Raw genomic sequence first — 20,374 nt, forward strand, 5'->3', positions numbered from 1 at the left:
GATAGTCTCAGAAGACATCATGGTCAGTCAATATAACATAATCCACAAAGATAATGTTCAACATCCTACTTTGGTGAGTTCCATCTGGGATCTTAAAAGCTCATGACCAGCCATTTAAAGTATAGCTATTGGTCTCTCCATGTGTTGAAGAAATAAGAGTGGTCAAAAGTAAGAGGCTTGGAATCAATTAGTCCAGTGGACTAAGGGAACATGTGAACATCAGTCTCCACGACACTGAGACCTGAAGAACTAGATGGTGACTGGCTACTATTACAACTAACTCTGGCCCTTGACAACCCTTCATGTCTAGAAAGGATCTCAATTTCATGGCCCAATTTTCAGCCAAGAGTAAATCAGTATATAGGGAAAAATAACACTAGTCAGGTATGCTTACCATGGAATAGTCAATAATTCAAAATCAAAAGGGCAAAATTTTCCTGAGGACAATGTTGTAAAAGAATGGGAAGGTGGGTTGAATGGAAATAGGAACCATGGAGAGGATGCAGGTTAACTGTTGTTGCATTGAGGGAATTGGAATTGCTGAGATGAAACGAAGTGTATGATTTGTTGAATGTACAACTGATGTTGTTGCCAGTAAACCTCCACTCAATTCATAATAAAAAGTTTAGAAGATTAAGAAAATGTTCTATTTGTACTTTTCTAGAAGTTCTATTATGATTCAGTGTTGACTTGATCAAATGCTTTATTATCAATAAAAATGATTCTACACCTTTCTGTTTTCCAATCTTTAGCTCTATCAACAATATTAAATCAACCTGGTATTAATGTGAATCCCAATTGGTCATCATATTTTATCCATTATATATATTCTTATATTTAATTTTCTATAAAGATGTCAATTATCTTGAATGTATTATGAAAAGCAGCATATGAGTCTGACTTATGTTCTTTCCTTCCCACTGGATATTATGATATTTATGCTCTTCAGTTTTGGCAGCATAAGTTATTAATTTAGGTTACTTTTACTCGGCAAATTAAGAGAAAGAAGAAATTTGAAAATACAAATGTTAAAGAAAAGGCAGACATTTTGCGTTACAATATTTTTATTCCATTTGTACAACCCAGGATATCCATGCTTTCTAAAGTTGCATTCCAATGCATAATATTACCTAAGGCAAAATAATTGCACTAACTGCCATCTTCCCTCTGAAATGTTTGTGTCCTTTCAATCTTCACTGCATTGGCCAATTTTTCACATATAAAGTTCATTTTTGTATTACAGTTCTTATATGATACATATACATTATCTATGTATCTACAATACATCATATCATATAAGTGGTCCATGTTTCCTATAAACCTGAAAAGGAAAATAAATAATTACACTTAGCAAGTAATGCATTTAAAACACGTTGGCAAAAATTTACCTTCCAATGTGAAACAATTGATCCTAAGTTTGGAATTATCACAGTACATTTTTATTAATATTCATCATATAAAGAATGACTTCATTATATCTGGTTATTTGCTGTCCCTTTCTTCCAGGATTAGTTAACCCAACAACACATCTAATGGTTTAGCATAGTGGTATTGCATCAAATTGTCCAAATGAACTTGCCTTCTAGCTGTTTTCAGAGATTTTACTGTGAAGTTCTGTATAATTCAAATAAGTGAAATTATTCAAACAAGCAAATGCTTAGTTACTGATATAAAGGTTGCCAGTTGGAAACCACACAGATGATTCTCAAATAAACTTGTGGTGTTCTACTGCTGAACCATCAGTTATATAATATAATATATTATTAATGTTAATAAGAAGAATATTAATATATATTCTATAACTGACGGTTATTTGAGACTCATACAGAGTCTCCAAGATTACAAATCAGTGTGACTGAAACTGGCTGTTAGTTAATACTAGACTAGTGACCAAAGACTACGTATTAAAGACAAATTAGTAAATCGAAATTTTTGATAAATGTAGCATTGATATTAGCTCAATAAACAATATATCAAATAGTTTTCTTAATAAATTTCAAGTGGGAATTTTTAAAATACCAGCAGAGACACTGATACTTGACAGGTTTCAGCTGAGATTCCAAACTGAGCTGGAATAGGAAGGATTAGCAGGCTAGTTTTGAATGTTTAGCCACTGAAAACCTAATGAATAGCAGCAGAAGATTGTCAGATATAGTGCAAGAAGATGAAAACATCATAAAATAGCACCAGGATATTTTCAAATAAAGTGTCAGAAAATGAGTCCCTCAGGCTGGAAGGCACTCCAAACACTACTGGGGAAGATTTGCCTCCTCAAAGTAGAGCTGATCATGATGATGTAAAGCATTGGGGGCACAAACATCCATTTGTAATTGGAACATGAAAGGTATGAAGTATGAATCTAGAAAAATTAAAAATTGTCAAAAATGAAATGGAATACATAAAGATCGATATCCTAAGCAATTTTGTGGTTGTTGTTAAGTGCCACTGGGTCAATTCTGACTCATAGCACACCTGTATAGGGTTTCCTAGGAGCTGACTGGTAACTTTGAACCACCGACCTTGTAATCCTAAGCATTAGTGACCTGAAATGCACTGATACTGGCCATTTTGAATCTGATAATCATATGATTTACTAAGATAGGGATAACAAATTGAAGAGAAATGGTGTAGCATTTATCAACAAAAAGAACATTTCAAGATCTATCTTGAAGTACAATGCTGTCTGAGAGGATAATATCCATACATCTACAAGGAAGACCAGTTAATACCTCTATTATTCAGATTTATGCACCAAACACTAGGCCAGGATTGAAGATTGGAGAATTGAAGAATTCTTGTGGCGCTGCAGATTAATGCTTTGGACTGCAAGGTAGGTTTGAACCTCAAAGTCTAAGTTTACTAGTTGCTCCTTGGAAACCCTATACAGGGTTGCTACGGGTCAGAACCAACTTGGGCACTTAACTACAACAACAAACAACTTCTTGGTGTTCTGGCTGCACTGCAAGGTCATTTCAAACTGTAAGGTCTGTGGTTTAAGCTCACCAGCCGCTTCTCAAAAATCCTATACAGGATTGTTATGAGTCAATCCAACTTGACACTTAACAAAAATAATAACACATTTCTTTATTCTGAATTTGATCAGACTTGCAATCAAGATGTATTGATAATTACTGGTGATTGAAACACAAAGGTTGGAAACAAAGAAGAAGGATCAGTAGTTGGAAAATAAGGCCTAGGTGATAGAAATAATGCTGGAGATTGCATGACAGAATTTTGCAAGACCAATGGCTTATTCATTCCAAATACCTGTTTTCAATAATACAAACAATGACTATAGATGTGGATTTCACCAGATGAAAAACACAGAAAAAAAAACCCTGAAAATATCTTTTGGAAAAGATAGTGATAAAAACTCCATATCATTAGCCAAAACAAGGCCAGGAGCAGACTGTGGAACAAATTATCAATCATGTATATGTAAGGTCAGGTTGAAGCTGAAAAGAATTAAAACAAGTTCACAAAAAAGGAAAATGTGACCTTGAACATATCCCACATGAATTTAGAGATCATCTCAAGAACAGACTTGATGCTTTAGATACTAACGACCAGAGACTAGAAGAGCTGGGTTATGACATCAAGAACAGGAAGAAAGCCAGAAGTCATTAAGAAGACAAAAAAGAAGGAAAGAAACAAAATGGATGTGAGAAGAGATGCTGACACTTGCTCTTCAGAATAGAGATGCTAAAGCAAATCAAAGAAATGAAGAGGTAAAAGTTTTACGTTTTTTGATGCCAGAAATTACTACATAAACAAGGTCATAAACAGCATGAGACTAGTGTAATGAGACACATAGACCCATGGGAACAAATTGAGAACCCAGAAGCAAATCCATCTGGCTATGGACAAAAGAGCAAAGCCCATTCAACAGGAAAGAGATAGTCGCTTTAACAATTAGTGCTAACAAAATTGGATATCCATTTGCGGAGTAATGAGAAAGGATCCAAACCTCACACCAGACACAAAAATGTATTCAAAATGTATCAAAGACCTGAACATTAAACCTAAGTATATAAATTCATGGTAAATAACATAGGGAGAAAGTGAAGGGTCCTATACTATGATATAAATACACAATCAAGCATAGATAGAAATGTATAGATAGCAAAACATAAATTAGATAACTAACACCTCCTAAATATTAGGTGCTTATGCTCATCAAAAGACTTCACAAAAGAGTAAAAAGAGAACCTATTAAATAACACCCTTACTTAGGCCACAGCTTTGATGCAATACAAGGTTAAGTTTCCCTTGGTTTTTGGCCTGAATCTTATTAGAGATCAAAGGAGAAAGAAGTGAACACACTAGGAGGGACTTTCCAATCACAAGAAAGAAAAGCCAAGAGTGGAGCACAACCTTTGAACCATGGGTCCCTGTGCTAAGAAGTTCCAAGTTTCAGTGGAAAATTGGTACCAACATACATGGAGCGATCCAACGAATGCTGGATCCACAGAAGTTGAAAGAGGAAGCAAGAACTTTCTCCAGAGCTAACAGAGGGAGAAAGCCTTCTGCAGGAGCTGGCACACAGAGTTCAGACTTCTAGCCTCCTAAAGTGTGAAAGAATAAGTTTCCATTTGTTTTAGCCACCAACCTGTGGCTTTTCAATTATAGCAGGACTAGATAACTAAGACAGTAAGCAATGTCAATGAAAAAACTGTGTAGAGATTAATAAAATAGAAAATAATTTCCTGTGTAAACTTTCATCTAAAACACACAAGAAAGGTGAAAACAAAAGAGTGAATGACTACAAATTTGAATTAAACAGGAAAATACAAAAAAATATGTATATGCACTTAATAGGATAGCATGATTTTTTTATAAAGAACTCAATAATAATAGTTTAGAGTGAATGTAAACTAAGATTATCTATAGTAAAATATTTCAATATACTTTCCTAAATGGATTCAGTAGGAACAAAACATTTTTTAAATGTTTAAAAATGGGAAGAGCTACCAAAAAAATAGTAAATTTAATCTTATCAATCTGTGCAAACTCCATGTTTATTATGAACAAGTACACACTTTCTATGGCAACCAAATATTTATAAATTTTTTTTTTGCTGAACTGAACAAAAAGAAATCCCCAAAATATTAAAAAACATTATTTGAGAAAAATATTGTTCTAAAGACTAATTTTGAGAATAATAGAAATATTAAATAATAAAAATTATCCTTATAGTTGGATGCAAAGCACATGAACTTTAAAGCAACTCAGATTAACGAAAAAAATACAAGGAAATTTTAGATAGATTTAGGAGTTTTTTCAGTTAACTGTACCGTGTGCTAGTTATCGTGTGCATCAGTGTTGTATCCTTTCACCATATTTATTCAGTCTGTACGCTAAACTAATAATTCAGGAAGCTAGATTATGTGATGAAAACGGCATCAGGATCAAAGGAAGACTCATCAATAACTTTTAATATGCAGATGACACAATTTTTCTTGCTGAAAATGAAGGAGACTTGAAATACTAATAAAGATCACAGACTACAACCTTCAGTATGGATTGGAGTTCAATGTAAAGAAAATGAAAATTTTCACAACTGTCCCAATAAATAACCTCATTATTTATAATGAAGGGGACATTGAGTTGCTAAATATTTCATTTTACTTGGATTCTCAATCAATACTCATGGAAGTTGTTCCTGTATTTAGTAGCATTCCAGTCTGTTTCGAGTCATAGTGACCCTACGCGTAACAGAATGAAACACTGCCTGGTGTTATGTCATCCTCACAACTGTTGTCATGTTTGTGCCCATTATTGCTCCCACTGTATCAATCCATCTTATTGGGGGTATTCCTTCAGTGCTGCTTGGACTTATTCCTTCTATATCATTGGTTCTTGATCATATGGCACCTCTTGAAATGATTGAACATAGACCAATTCTTTTTGGTATAGTGACTGTGAATTTCTTCCATATTCTTTTGACGTTTCCAGTGTCATTCCATATATTGCCCATTGTTGTTTTTGAGTCAGATCCAAATAATAGCAAGTCTATATATGATTTCTGATACCAGCTGGTGTGTTCGAACTGCCAACCTTGCAGTTAGCACTGTTAGCAGTCTAGTGTTTATCCTACAGCATCATAGTAGGGTTCATAGAATCCTTCAATATTGCAACCTGAAGCTTGAACTTTTTATTTAGCTCTTTCAGCTGGAGAAATGCATAGCATGAATCTCAGTTTTCTAATTCCAGATCTTTGAATATTTCATTATCATATTTGATTTTGTCTTCTCAAACTGACCTTTGAAATGTTCTGTTCAGCTCTTTCACGTCATCATTTCTTAGTTACTTTTGCTTCTCTATGCTCAAGAGCAAGTTTCAGTCTCTTCAGACATCCCTTTGGGTATTTTCCTTGTTTCCTGTCTTTTCAATGGCCTGTTGCTTTCTTCGTGTATGATGTTTTCGATGTCATCCCACAATTATTCTGGTCTTCAATCATTAGCATCTAATGTACCAAATCCATTCTTGTGATGGTCTCTAAATTCATGGTCTCTAAAATATTCATATTTTGACTTTCTTGGAGTTGTTTTAATTTTCAGCTTCAGCTTGAACTTTCATGTGAGCAACCAATGGTTCCACAGTCAGCCCCTACCTAGCCTTGCTTTTGCAGATTATATTTGACTTCTCCATCATCTCTTCACACAGATGTAATCAATTTGCTTCATGTACATTTCCTCTTTAGGAACACATTCGCCTTTTTAAGTGGTTGAAGCCATTGTTATTATTGTTAAGTACTGTAGAGTCAGTTCTGACCCATAACGACCCTGTATAGGGTTTCTGAGGAGCGACTGATGAGCTTGAACTGCTGACCTTGAACTGCAAAAGCGTTTACACATTTGCAGTTCAAACTGACTTTGCAGTCTAGCTCATTAACCCACATCACCACACCAGGACTCTGAAGAAGCCATTGTTATTGTTGTTGTTATGTGCCTTGAAGTCAGTTCCGACTCATAGAGACCCTATACAGAGTTACCAAGACTGTAAATCTTTACTGGAGCAGAAAGCCTTATCTTTCTCCCGCGGAACAGCTGGTAGTTTCAAATTGCTGACCCTGAGGTTTACAGCCCGATTCCTAACCACTACGCTACCAGAGTTCCTTGAAAAATTCTATCATGTGATCTCCAGCATAATTTCTATCACCAAGGTCATATTTTCCAACTAGGAATCTTTCCTCTTTGTTACCAAATTTAGCATTTGGCTCTAAAGATAGTGACAGCTATTTCTTGCCACCCTTATTAGTTAATCTCCTTTGACCATTTAATAATGCTTAATTTTAACCTATCTGATTTAAATTACTGGCATTTGATTCCATTTTCCTAAATTAATCCTGGATGTTAAATATTTGTTATTCTGTTGAGGTAAGACACTTGAAGATGTGATTTTGGGATTAAGTTGTTTTATGTCTTTTGCTTCAGTCTAGGGTTGACCTCCATGCCTATGGGAAATGGGATGCTAAATATCCACAAGATATAGAGCCATCACAATTAGTTACCTTATGACTTCTTACTAATTGTGAAGTACCAACTGAAGCCTGTACCTTGAGGAACCACATTCTGTGTGTGTGTTTCTTGTTTTTGTTAAGTACCACGGATTGCTTTTGACTCATAACAACTCCATGTGCACACAATGGAACTGTTGAATAAGGTTGTCAGGATTTTGACATTTGGATGCAGATCACCTGGCCTTGCTACTAAGGTGCTATTGAGTGTATTTGAACCACTAACCTTTCATTTAGTAGTTGAACAATAAGCCATTTAGGCCATTTATGTTTAAGCAAAAAGTGTTTTCATAGCATTATTTATCTCATTGTTAAAGTTTTACACTCTTCTGTCCCACTCTAAAAGAAAGGTATAAAATTTCTTCTTATATATAAGATTGAATATACCAAGCATTTTGATTGCCTATTTGTTTTGCTTACTTATGGTTTGGCACGCAAATATTAAGAGTACTATATTTCTCATAAATCAGCTTTAAATTAGTTAATTGTATGAATATTGCATAGTGGTTACGAATCTGGCTGTGAACCGCAAGGTCAGCAGTTCGAAATTACCAGCTGCTCTGTGGGAAAAAGATGAGGCTTTCTGCTCCCATAAAGATTTACAGCCTCAGAAACGCTGTACAGGGTCGCTATGAGTCAGAATTGACTCCACAGCACATAACAACAACAACAGTATGGCACTGTAGGATAAGCACTGGGCTGCAAGGTTGGTTTGAACCACAAGGTCAGTGGTTGAAACTCATGATCCTTTCCTCAGAAACCCTCTACAGGGTCATTATTAGTCAGAACCAACTCGATGGCCCTTAACAACAACATATGAATATTATAATATCATTATAACTCCATCATTGTTTTTTGTATTTTCCTGCTTGCTATTCAGTATTTGCACCTTTCTTAACTGAATTTGTTAATTAAGAACATTATTTATCCTTGTATATTATTATTTTTCCTTTTATGTTATGCTTTTCCACCTATTTATTTCACTGTATTATTGTGTGCTGTAGAGCTGTGTTTGAATTCGTAGCTACATTGTATATAATTTCTGAAATGGTGAATCTTTACAAGAGCAGAAATCTACCAAGGAGCAGTTAGTGGATTTGAACTGCTGACCTTGTGGTTAGAAGCCCAACACATAATCCATATACCATCAGGACTCTTATTTTATTTCATTATATGAAAGAAAAAAAAATTAAGTTTTCCTTGAGTCGATTACAACTCATGGTGACCCATGTGCATCAGAGTGGAACTGAAGTGCATAGGTATTTATTTCAATGATTAACTTTTGGATGTTATCACCAAGCCTTTATGATGAAGCACGTCTGGGTAGACTTCACACTCCAAAGTTTCCACTAGCTGCCAAACTCATTAACCATTGATATCATTTAGGGTCTTCATGAGTTGGAATTGACTCACTGGCAACTATTCTGTATTTGTTAGTTTTGCTTTCAATTTCATCATTGTTAAAGATGAGGCTTTCTGCTCCTGTAAAAATTTACAGCCTCAGAAACCCTGTACAGGGTCGCTATGAGTCGGAACTGACTCCACGGCACATAACCAACAATCACCACCACTGTATTTATCATTTTATTACTGAGCGTTTACACATTTGCAATAATTATAAATTAACATACATATATTTTATTTTCACAAAACAATTTCCTTGAAATGTAAACTGTCTTTACTTCTAGTTCTACACTTCAAATAATACCTTTATTGTATATATGTTTCCTTCCTCCATTGTTATATATCTTAACTCCATTTAGTACTCTCATTGCCAACCACCAAAGGTAGTAAGTGCCACATTGACTTTTTGACCCCAAATCCTAAACTCACTCTTTCTACTTGAAGGAAGTTACAAACAGATACATGCACACAAATGAAACTTATATTTGCTGCTTGTTCCTCTGTGAAGAGAATGCAGGAATCAGTACTTAGATTCAGTGTGGCAGCACTTCACATGGGTGTCCCTTAGGTCCCTCCTTCCTGATGTGTCCTCAACTAACAGATAATATTTTAATTCTTGGGCTTTCAACAATTTTTCATCAGATAGATTGATGATCTGTCTTCCTTCTTCAGTCTGACTCTATCTGATTCCCTAATGTCAGAGATTGTAAAATATAATGGAAATTTAGTGCCATTTGTTAAAGCCTTCAAGTTTAGTCCCATTACAAGTTAGCTGGAAAATTCTATCTAAAACTTTGCTAATCTTACATATTCATAATCACATTCCTCAATATACAGTACAACAAAATATTTTATTCATGCCATGGTGGTAATATGCGATGCTAAATTCACATTATTCTCTGGATTTGAAATAGTCTTCTAGATTGTCTTAACATTTTTTCATTTAAAGAAAAATATAATCGACAGAAACATCTGTCACAGTGTAGTCTATGTATCTCCAGAATTATTCCGTCAGTCTGAACATTATGAATGATGGCTAACAAAAGAGGAATCAACTTTTCACTTTAGTTTATATCTCTAGAACTTGACACAAGTTTTGATGTATGTTAGAACTGAGTGACTTCTGTTGGCCACTATAATTTTCTATGAGAAAATCATTATTCACCAACATTCTCATATATGTGGCTACTATAGTCAACATTTGTCAATATTTTCAGCATTTTAAACACATTGTTTTAGCTGTTGAGTGCCATTGAGTCTGTTCTGTATCATAGTGATCCTGTGTAGGGTTTCCAGGAAGCAGCTGGTGATTTTGAACCACTGACCTTGTGCTTCAAAACAAACTTATGATCCAGTGCTTAACCCACAGAGCCACACTAGAACTCCTTAAACACATTAGAGAAATCTAAAAGGAAAGCCTTCCTTAAGCAGATAGTGTCAATTAAAAGTAGTTTGAATTGGAATATACACTTCTCCTAAAGCAAATGCTCTACTCAACCCCAACCATAACAGTTCAACAAGCATATCAGACTTACCAGTCTTTGGAGATAATGCTCTCATCAAATTTATGGCTTAAAGATATGTCTTTTTGAGGAGATAACCGCACCCAGTACATTTTCCTTAAGTCTAAGGATTTAATAAATTTCTATAGGAAATAGAAATAGCTTATTTAATTCTAATGTTATACATTATCTTTTAACACAATATTTTACAAATTATTATTTTAAGGTAACAGTATTATGTATTGCTTTGCTACTTTTTAACAATATTAAAATAACTGGAAAGAAAGTATTTATTTTGGTCAGCTGTCATCAGTCATTAGTCAGGGATGGATTCCTGCCCTACGGTCTTGGTGGAAGGACAAACACAAGAAACTTGACAATGGAAACTAAGGGCAGAAGGTTGTCAGTCACATCTACTGACAGAATTTGTACATGGGAAGTGAATGAAGAAGCAGGGTGATGGGAGGTAGGTTCTGTAGTATCAAGAGGATGAGCTATCCCTTGGTTCCTATGACACGATATGATTGGCTTATTTGAACAATTCCACAGACTGGCAGAGAGCTAAAACCTACTACTCAGGTTTACTCAGGAACTACATTTTGTGTGTGTGATAAAAGAGAATTGCTCACTTAGTGGATCCTAAAGTGAGGAAGAACACTTGCAGTTAGCCATTTGAGGCCCCACTTCACTCAACTCTCTAAGATATCAAGGCAGTACATAATATTGAATATTTATTTTAGGTTTACCTTCTCAGTGTGCCTTACTATAAACGTTTCTCCAGCATTCATATAATCAAACTACTATGTCAAATGAAGAATGGATGTACCATTTAGTGCAGAACTTGAAGTCACTGCTGTTGTGGTATTGTCAAGTCAATTTTGATTCATAGCGATGCTATAATACAGAGTAGAACTGCCCCATAGGGTTTTGTAGACTTTAATCTTTATGGATGCAGATTGCCACATCTTTTCTCCTACAGTATCACTAATGAGTGTGTGATTCAAACTGCTGATGAGTTTGAATCACTAATGTTTGTGCAAACAGAAAAGTGCTTAACATTATGCTACTTTGTTGTTGTTGTTAAGTGGCTTCGAGTAAGTTCCAACCCACAGTGACCCTGTACAGGGTTTCCAAGTAAGTTCCAACCCATAGTGACCCTGTATAGAGTTTCTGAGGCTGTAAACCTTTTACGGGAGCAGAAAGACTCATCTTTCTCCCACAGAACAGCTGGTAGTTTTGAACCGCTGACCTTGTGGTTCGCAGCCAAATTCGCAACCACTATGCAACCAGAGCTCCTTTAACTTCAAGCAGTTAGAATCAATAGAAGTTCACAAGTTAAAGATCAAAGCATTTGAGTTGCCAAAATTCAGTTCTATGCAAAGGAGATTGTCAATGACTGCAAACAGTTTCATAGATTTGTAAATGAAGACAAATGCCCCAAAGTCAGTCGAGAGTGTTTATGAGACTAAAACTCAGAAAAATCAGAATTTTGGAGCTGAATAACAATGTTTTCTAATTCCAAGCTTTTTTTTTTTTTCTCCCATAATGTACAATGATGAATGTGCAATTTGAATTTACCAGGAAAGGAAGAGGTGGTAGATGAATTTCCCACTCTTCAATTAATACTGATGGTCTTATATAGGGAAGCAGAGACTTTTAGTAAAACATACAATTGCTTACATAATATAGCATTGTTTTCTGACAGACCATAAACAGAGTAATAAAAAAATATGGAAAGATAATTTAGATATGAAACAATAAATACCACTACCAGAAAATTCACTGTTCCTGAGACTCAACATCATAATGCAATGTGTATGCTTGGCATTTAACTTTTCATCCCATTTTAAATCTATTTATATATGTGTGTTTTGATGACAGTTACTAGCATTTTGTTTTCTTGATTATATTTCAACAGTGTGATCCAAAGCTTGCCAGCTTAGCCTCTATGGAGCATTCTGATTGTGTGGCTCCTGAAACTGATCTTATTTGGTAAAGTAAGGGGTCAGAAAACAAAAAGAAACTTCTCATTGAGATGAATTAGCACTGTAGCTATCTATGAGAATAGACTCAAATGTAACAATGAGCATAAAGATGGTGCAAGAACCAGGCACCACTTCATTGTGTTATACATGAGGTCACCATGAATCAGAGCCAACTCCAATGGTAAATAACAACAAAACATATTTTATCCAAACAATCCTGCTCTCCTAGAATTTTTTTCTCTAAGTTAAATATATATATATATATATGCATAAGTAACACTGAAAGGTATCACTACTGGTGAAGATTTTATGGAATTGATAACCCTATCAATTAACCCTCAGGAATAATATACAGATCTTTTTTTATATAAATTTTCAGAAGCCATATTCTGAGTTTGATTCCAGTGTTTCTGTTTGGATATCTGATATCCTACTGATCAGCTTATAAGACTCCATTAATCCCAAGGTTCTAAACTAAAGATTTATATGACTCACCATGGGTATAATGACCAAAGAGGAGTCACTTCGTATGACAAGAAAAATGAGGAAGAATCATATCTGTGTTAAAATATTTTCCCCCCAAATATCCCACCAATCTCTATTCTTTGAGGGAAAAGGATTTTCCTTCCTCACAGACAGAAAGCCATGGGGACTTACAAAGACACTCTCAGATTTTATCTTCAATAGGCTTGCATTGTGAGTAGAACACATCCTTTCACTGTTTTGCCAAGTTTGAGCTTCATCAGATAAGCCATAACAGCTGTCCTCATGCCACTTCCATTTCTCTGGACAAGGTTTACACTTATGCTCTGGAAGAAGAACATGGTGTTGTTTCATCTCTATTGTTATTCTGCATTGTTTCTACTCTTTCCTTAGTCTTTGTAATAAATTGACTACTCTTATTTATATTCCTGAAGAGCTCTGGTAGCGTAGTGGTTACGAATCGGGCTGCGAACCGCAAAGTCAGCTGTTTGAAGCTACCAGCTGTTCCACAGGAGAAAGATGAGACTTTCTGCTCCTGTAAAGATTTACAGCCTTGGAAACCCTGTACAGGGTCGCTATGAGTCAGAACCGACTCCATGGCACATAACAACAACAACAACAACAGTTTATATTCCTTGTTTTTATATCAAAAAGGAGGAAGATGAGTCATGTTGTCTAGAACTAGATCTGTCTACTTTGAAGGAATGCCTGGGTGATGTAAATGGTGACATTCTTGGCTGCTAATGAAAAGGTTGAGCCCCAGAATAACAACTTGTTGTTGTTATGTGCCCTGGAATCAGTTCCAACTCATAGCGACCCTGTATACAGTTTCCAAGGCTATAAATCTTTACGGGAACAGAAAGGCTCATCTTTCTCCATGAAACAGCTGGTAGTTCGGAACTGCCAACCATGAGATTAGCAGCCTGATTCTTAACCACTATGCTACAAATGTCAAAGTAGAAGAACTACATCTTATGAAGATGTGATGGGAAGCACCCTCATACTTAATTTCCTCCTTCAAACACAATATTGCCCTGTAAAATACTCCTAGATACAAATGAAGTGATTTGCAAGTGTCTCTAAGGTTTAGTTCATTGTCTAATACTTACAAGAGGAATGCAAAACTACCTTTTTGGTTTTTTAAAATCTCACGACATAGTTCAGTGGTTATGTTTTGCAGTGTGTTGGAGAGGATCGTGTTCTCATTGGAAATATTCCTGTTGCCCATTAGTTGGAGAGAAATATTTCTCTGAAGTTCTTCATTTAGACTTTTAAGTTTATTTAATTTTCCAGTTTCTATCTTCAAGGTTCTATAAACTCCAAGCAAAAAAATAAAAAAATGTTAATCAAATATTTTATCCCTCAATAAAAGTACCACACCACATTTTGTAGAAATAATATTGAGGATATTGAAAAATAGGGAAGAAGTCATACACAGGAGTGAAAAAAAAAGACTAATTACTATATTCTCAGTACCTTTTAGGGTAAATCACATATAAAAACCTGAAGTCTCAAACCAAAGAGAATATTTTGGTGATAAAATTCATACAGTTATGGATACATAGGTAATACATACATATGGTACCTAAGGTTCCCAGTCCAATCAACAGTAGAAGGCATAGAAAAATCAGGGCCAAGGCTGTTCGATGGCATATCCAGGATGGAGTAGAGGGTTCTGTGGGAAAAAAATTATCAGATAAGTCTGGGACTGATATACATCTTAATGGGACTGATCAATTGATCTGTGGCTGAAAAAAAAAAAAAAAAGCTTTATTGTAAAGAAATGTGATTCGTTACAATTACAAGGACATTTAAAACAAGTTTAGCAACAATTTTTAGTCAAGAAAAAGTTAAAAATGGCAATTAGTGGGTGTGCAAAAGTCCTGGTGTAGCATTGTAGGATAAGCATTGAACTAGTAACCAACTTAGAGACCAACTTAGAGACCCACAAGTGCAGCCCAAAGCGTCTCACTACAACCAGTGGCACCTGGGGACTTTTGGACCCAGAGTCAGTGACATAGCCACAGAAGACTAGAGTGGAGAGTGAAGCATCCAACTGATAAGAAGAGAGGCCACATGCATAAGCACACCCATACTTGTAGATAATACCCACTTTACCTGGCTTCAGTGATTGAATGATCAGAGCTCAACTAGAAGAAGAAAGAAGAGGAAAAAAAGAGTAATCTGATACAATTTGATGAACTTGACCTATACCTATGGATGCAGTAGCTCAAAAGAAGGAGTAAATCTTCACAGAAAGGATCATTCCCACACCCTCCATACACGGAGAGGACAGAGATGGCAACTTGGACAGTGGCTACCCAGAAAGGGGGATCTACAGAGGCAAGAAGTGACTGGCTTACAAGCTTTCAAGAGGGAATCTAGATCCAGAGAGCATGGAGCAAGGTAGAATCTCCACTGAATAGTATCCAATCTGTCTAGGTGGGGCTGATGAAAGGAGATGAGCATAGGTCTATTGCATTACAATAGTGAATAATTGTTATTAGGACTGATTGTAAGGGCTGGAAAGTTAAAGGTAAACATTTTGTAGCAAAGGAGGAGAGTGATTGACTTTTCAGTCTAGGAGTGGAGGTCCCTGGGACCATCAAGGGAGAAGAGCAGAGAACAGAACCCTACCCAGAGTAGCAGTGGTGCCAGAGATGGAGGCAGAGACAATGATGTGGCGAGATGGAGCAGCTGGGGACTTTAGACCCCGGGGGAGGGGGTGGTCGATGATGCATGGAGGGGATTGTAACCATGGCAAGGAAATGATATACAATGGGATCAATGTGAAGTTAATGTTCTCCCATGTAAACTATCACATAATTCACAATGTTGTTGTGTTGTTGTTAAGTGCCGTCGAGTCGGTTCCGACCCATAGCGACCCTGTACAGGGTTTCCGAGGGTGTAAATCTTTACGGGAGTAGAAAGCCTCATCTTTCTCCCGCGGAGCAGCTGGTAGTTTCGAACCGCTGACCTTAAGGTTCGCAGCCCAATTCGTAACCACTACGCTACCAGAGCTCCACAATAAAGCATTAAAAAAAATTAAAAGAGCAGGCTGAGAAAACAAAGTATTATTATGCAATGTACAAAAGACCTGAATTTAGAGATTCAAATGGGAAGAATACACAGTATTTCTCAAGCTAAAGAAAACTAAAGATTAAATTCAAGTCTTGAGTTGAAATATTGATGGACTTTGAGGGCAAACTATTGAATGACACAGAAAGCATGAAAAGAAGATGTAAGGAATACAGATACTCATTATACAAGAAAGAAATGGTTGACATTTCATTATTTTGGGTGGTAGCATATTAACCATTTTATGATTTAGCATATGATGTAGAAGTGATAGTATTGAAGCAAAAAGTCCAAATTGCACTAAAGACAAAGGCTAAAAATTAGGCCCCAAGAATTGAAAGAATACAAATTGATACATATTAACAGATAGATGCAATGCTGGAATCACTTTACTACTCTTATTTCCAGAAATCTGGATGACAGTTACTTGGCCAAACAATGAGAAGAAAGCCATATTTGTGCCCATTACAAAGAGAATGTAGCAATCATTGAACAATATCATTACTACCACAGTTAAGCAACATTCTGTTGAAGACAATTTTAAAAGACTACAACGGTATATCCACAGGGAATTGTCAGCAATTTAAGACAGATTCAAAAGAAGATGCAGAATAAGTAATATCATTACTTATTTGAGATGGATCTTGGCTGAAAGCAGAGAATACCAACAAGATGTTAACATGCATTTCATTGACTGTGCAAAGAACTTTAACTGTTTGGCTCATAACAAATTATGTAAAATATTGAAAGGAATGGGAATCTCAGAACACTCAACTGTACACTTGTGAAACCTGTACAGAGACCACAGAGCAGTAATTCAAACAGAACAAGAGAATATTGCATGATACAACATCAGAAATGGTGCATTAAACTCATATCCTTTTACCAAGCTTATTCAATATATTTGCTAACCTAATAATTTAAGAAGGTGGACTGTATTATGATACATCAAGATTGGAGAAAACCTTGTTAACAAGCTAAGACAGATGACACAACCTTGCTTGCTGAAAGTGAAGAGGACTTGTATCACTTTCTGATGAAGATCAAATTGATTCAATATGGATTACTGCCTTTGAAAACAATAAACTCTCCAGCTGGACCAATAAGCAATATGATATACAGAGGAAAGTATGAAGTTGTTAAGGATTTCATTTCATTTTTATCCACTATCAATGCCCATGAAAGCGACAGTCGAGAACTCAAACAATGCACTGAATTGGGAAAACTGTTGCAAAGATCCTCTTCAAGGTGTTAAAAAGCAAAGCTATTACTTTAAGGAATAATGTGTACCAGACCTAAGCCATAGGATATCCAATCACTTCACATGTATATTAAAGTTGAGCTATGCATAAGAACAACCAAAGAAAAATTGGTAACTTTCAATTATGGTGTTGTCAAAGAATATTGAATATATCATGAATGCTAGAAGAATGAAAATATCTGTCTTGGAAAAAGTACAACTAGAATGCTCCTTAGAAGTGAGGAGAGAGAGAGACTTCGTTTCATAATCTTAGGACACACTATAAGAAGGAAGCTGTCCCCAGAAAAGGATATCATACTTAACACATCAAAACGTTAGCAAAAAAGAAAAAATCCTCAAACAGAAACATTGATACAGGAGCTGCAGCAGTGGGCTCAAACCTAGCAATGTTCTGAGCGTGACACAGAGTCACATAGTGGGTTTTTGTTTTGTTTTGTGTTTGTGATGTACATAATGTCCTTATGAGTATGGACCTGCTTAAAGGCATCGACAGAATGAAGTAGGAGGAAAGAGCATCCAAAAAAGTGTATACTTGGGTTGAGTGTGTTCTTGTCACCAGCAATATTTAGTTGTTCAAAAGGGAAAAATGAGTGGGGGTGCAGGACACTAGGATTTAACTAGTAATAGAAGTGTTCAAGGAAGAAACAAAGTACATTGTAGTGGGGTGAGTGAGAAAGTAGTGGTAGAGAATGTTTTTATGTTTTTAATTTCTGCATAACATAGCTTCTAATGTGGATAGTTGGGAAATTAAACAAAATTGAAGAAGTAAAGGATAGGTCCAAGATTTCCAGGTTGTCAAAAGAATTTCTGATTTGAACATTTAGAACAAGGTGAATTAGTATGAACAGAGAAGGGAAGGAATAAAACGGGATGTTTAAAGTCATTATGGAGTCCTCGTGTGGCATAGTCTGATAAGCACAGGACTAACTGCAAGGATGGTGGTTCAAACCCACCAACCACTCCTCCTATAGAAACTCTCTATGAGTGAGAACCATAGAGACTCCCTATGAGTGAGAACCAGACTCCCTATGAGTGAGAACCATAGAGACTCCCTATGAGTGAGAACCAACTCAAACACACTCAACAACAACAGCACCAAAGTCATTATGCTGGCAAGCTCTAGTTGTTGGTAATGCTAAATTCACAGTTATCCCATCCTGACATGCCATAAAATAAAGTGGAAATACAAGCAAAAAAAAACCAAGGCAAATATCAAAAAATCTTTATAATCTACTTTTCAAAAAATAAAAACTATATCAAAGGAAGATCACACAGAATTATTCTGCCATTCTGCTTTAAGAGTTAAAATTATGACTCTAAAGGGATCTAAGATCTGTCATATTAAAGTTAGAATTTCAAAGAAGTCACAGTTTGTGGGAAAATGCTTAAATAAAACATGAGAGTTCTTTTGTCACTCCTTTCTTCTCTATTGATTTTTCTAGCAACATTAAAGAATGGAAAACATTTATAGACCCTTCATTTTTTAACAGATTTTATACCTGTTTTGTATGGATCTGTTTGACAACTTAAATAAAAGCAAGAGGCTTAATTAACTATTCAAGCTGGAAGAGGACCAATATCATTGTCAATTCATTAATAGTTAAGATGCAGGGATATAACCACTTCTACTACTTTACATCATACCCATAGCCCAAAAGCTTACCTTTTTTCTTCAAATTGTCAAAATCCTTAATCTTTTCCGAGTTACTAGAGTACGGAAAGTTTAGATCTGCATATGTAACGTCAGACATTGATGAACATGTAAGGTTAACCTCTATAAACTATTAAAAAAAAAAAAAGTAAAATAAAAAGTGTGGGAGAACTAACGCAGTTGAATGTTAAATCTAAATACTTAAATTTCCATTTAAGAATCCAGTGTGTTTATCACTCCCATGTCTGCAAGGAAGATAGAGTAGCCTCAGATACAAGAGCAGAGGAGCTGTTGTAAATGTTGTAAGAGAAAGCAAACTTCTTCTATTGCTTCATTTTTCCATTATGCATGCAAAACTAACCGCATCATCTACCACAGAAATAACTCTTTGAAACTGGTTTTGGATAATATTATCAGTTTTCTGCAAAGAAGTCATGGATACAAACCACTAGCGCCAAATGGTACAGTTACAACATAGGATACATTGGAGAAAAACTTTCAAGCAGACAAGTTACAGAGAAGACCCAGTCCTTTGATAACACTGATTATTCCCTAGTAGTGGTCTAGCATACATGTTTTATATGTATCCTGATTAAGGTTCCAACTGAGAAGGGATGCCTTAGCCCAGGAATCTGAACATTCCCAGAAAGAGCACTCCCAGAGAGAGAAGAGAGCAAGTGCCTTCCCATGATTGTTACAAGATAAAAGTTAGCCTAAGAGGAACTATTAATGTGATGTTCTAGAGTAAACACTGGACTGCTAACAATAAGCTTGGAGGTTCAAACCCACCAGCTGCTCCTTGGAAACCCTATATATACACAAACCCTATGTATAGGGTTTCCAAGGCACAGCTGGTGGGTTTGAACCACCTGCCTTGTGGTTCAATATCTAGTTTCTCTAAGTAAGAAATATTTTAAAGGACCTGAGTCTCAGGAACCATACCAGAAAGTATGCATATGGATGACCAATATGCATATCTAGAACTCTAGGAAGAGTTTTGCACCCCAGGAAAGCTGAGATCAATCTTGTTGTCTCTCAGAGGATTGACAGAGCCAGTTCCCAGCAAAGTTACAGATATGGAGAGGGATGAGCCACCAGTGCCATGCAGATTTACATCTTTGATTAAGCATTCTTTGTTGTTGTTGTTGTTGTTAAGTGCCTTCAAGTCAGCTCTCACAGCAAGCTTGTATAGGGTTTCCAAGGAGTTTTTAACAGCTTAGTGCTTGTCCTACATTCTTAGGCTAAAAGGTTCTTTGGAGACGCAAAGTCAATGAAGTGTATATATGTAAACCTCAGGTAGATATCAAGTATATACATATATGTTGTTGTTGTTAAGTGCCGTGGAGTCAGTTCTGACTCATAACGACCCTGCACAGGGTTTCCGAGGCTGTAAATCTTTACGGGAGCAGAACGCCTCATCTTTCTCCTGCGGAACCGCTGGTAGTTTCTAACTGCTGACCTTGCGGTTCACAGCCGGATTCATAACCACTA

General features: G+C 36.0%; 1 protein-coding gene across 1 annotated transcript in view; it reads right to left on the reverse strand.

The window, feature by feature from the left end:
• LOC102825461 overlaps positions 1-19,319 on the reverse strand; it is a 59,388-nt gene extending 40,069 nt beyond the window's left edge. The window contains exons 1-7 of the mRNA XM_006875476.1: positions 19,245-19,319; positions 18,896-19,013; positions 14,470-14,568; positions 14,022-14,210; positions 13,068-13,219; positions 10,459-10,568; positions 1,155-1,321 (exon numbers count right to left, since the gene is read on the reverse strand). Coding sequence (XP_006875538.1) covers positions 1,155-1,321; positions 10,459-10,568; positions 13,068-13,219; positions 14,022-14,210; positions 14,470-14,568; positions 18,896-19,013; positions 19,245-19,319 — 910 coding nt within the window. The remainder of the gene's footprint in view (positions 1-1,154; positions 1,322-10,458; positions 10,569-13,067; positions 13,220-14,021; positions 14,211-14,469; positions 14,569-18,895; positions 19,014-19,244) is intronic.
• Positions 19,320-20,374: the final 1,055 nt, after the last annotated feature.

This window comes from Chrysochloris asiatica, unplaced genomic scaffold (genome assembly GCF_000296735.1).
Source record: "Chrysochloris asiatica unplaced genomic scaffold, ChrAsi1.0 scaffold00328, whole genome shotgun sequence".
Classification (NCBI taxonomy): domain Eukaryota; kingdom Metazoa; phylum Chordata; class Mammalia; order Afrosoricida; family Chrysochloridae; genus Chrysochloris; species Chrysochloris asiatica.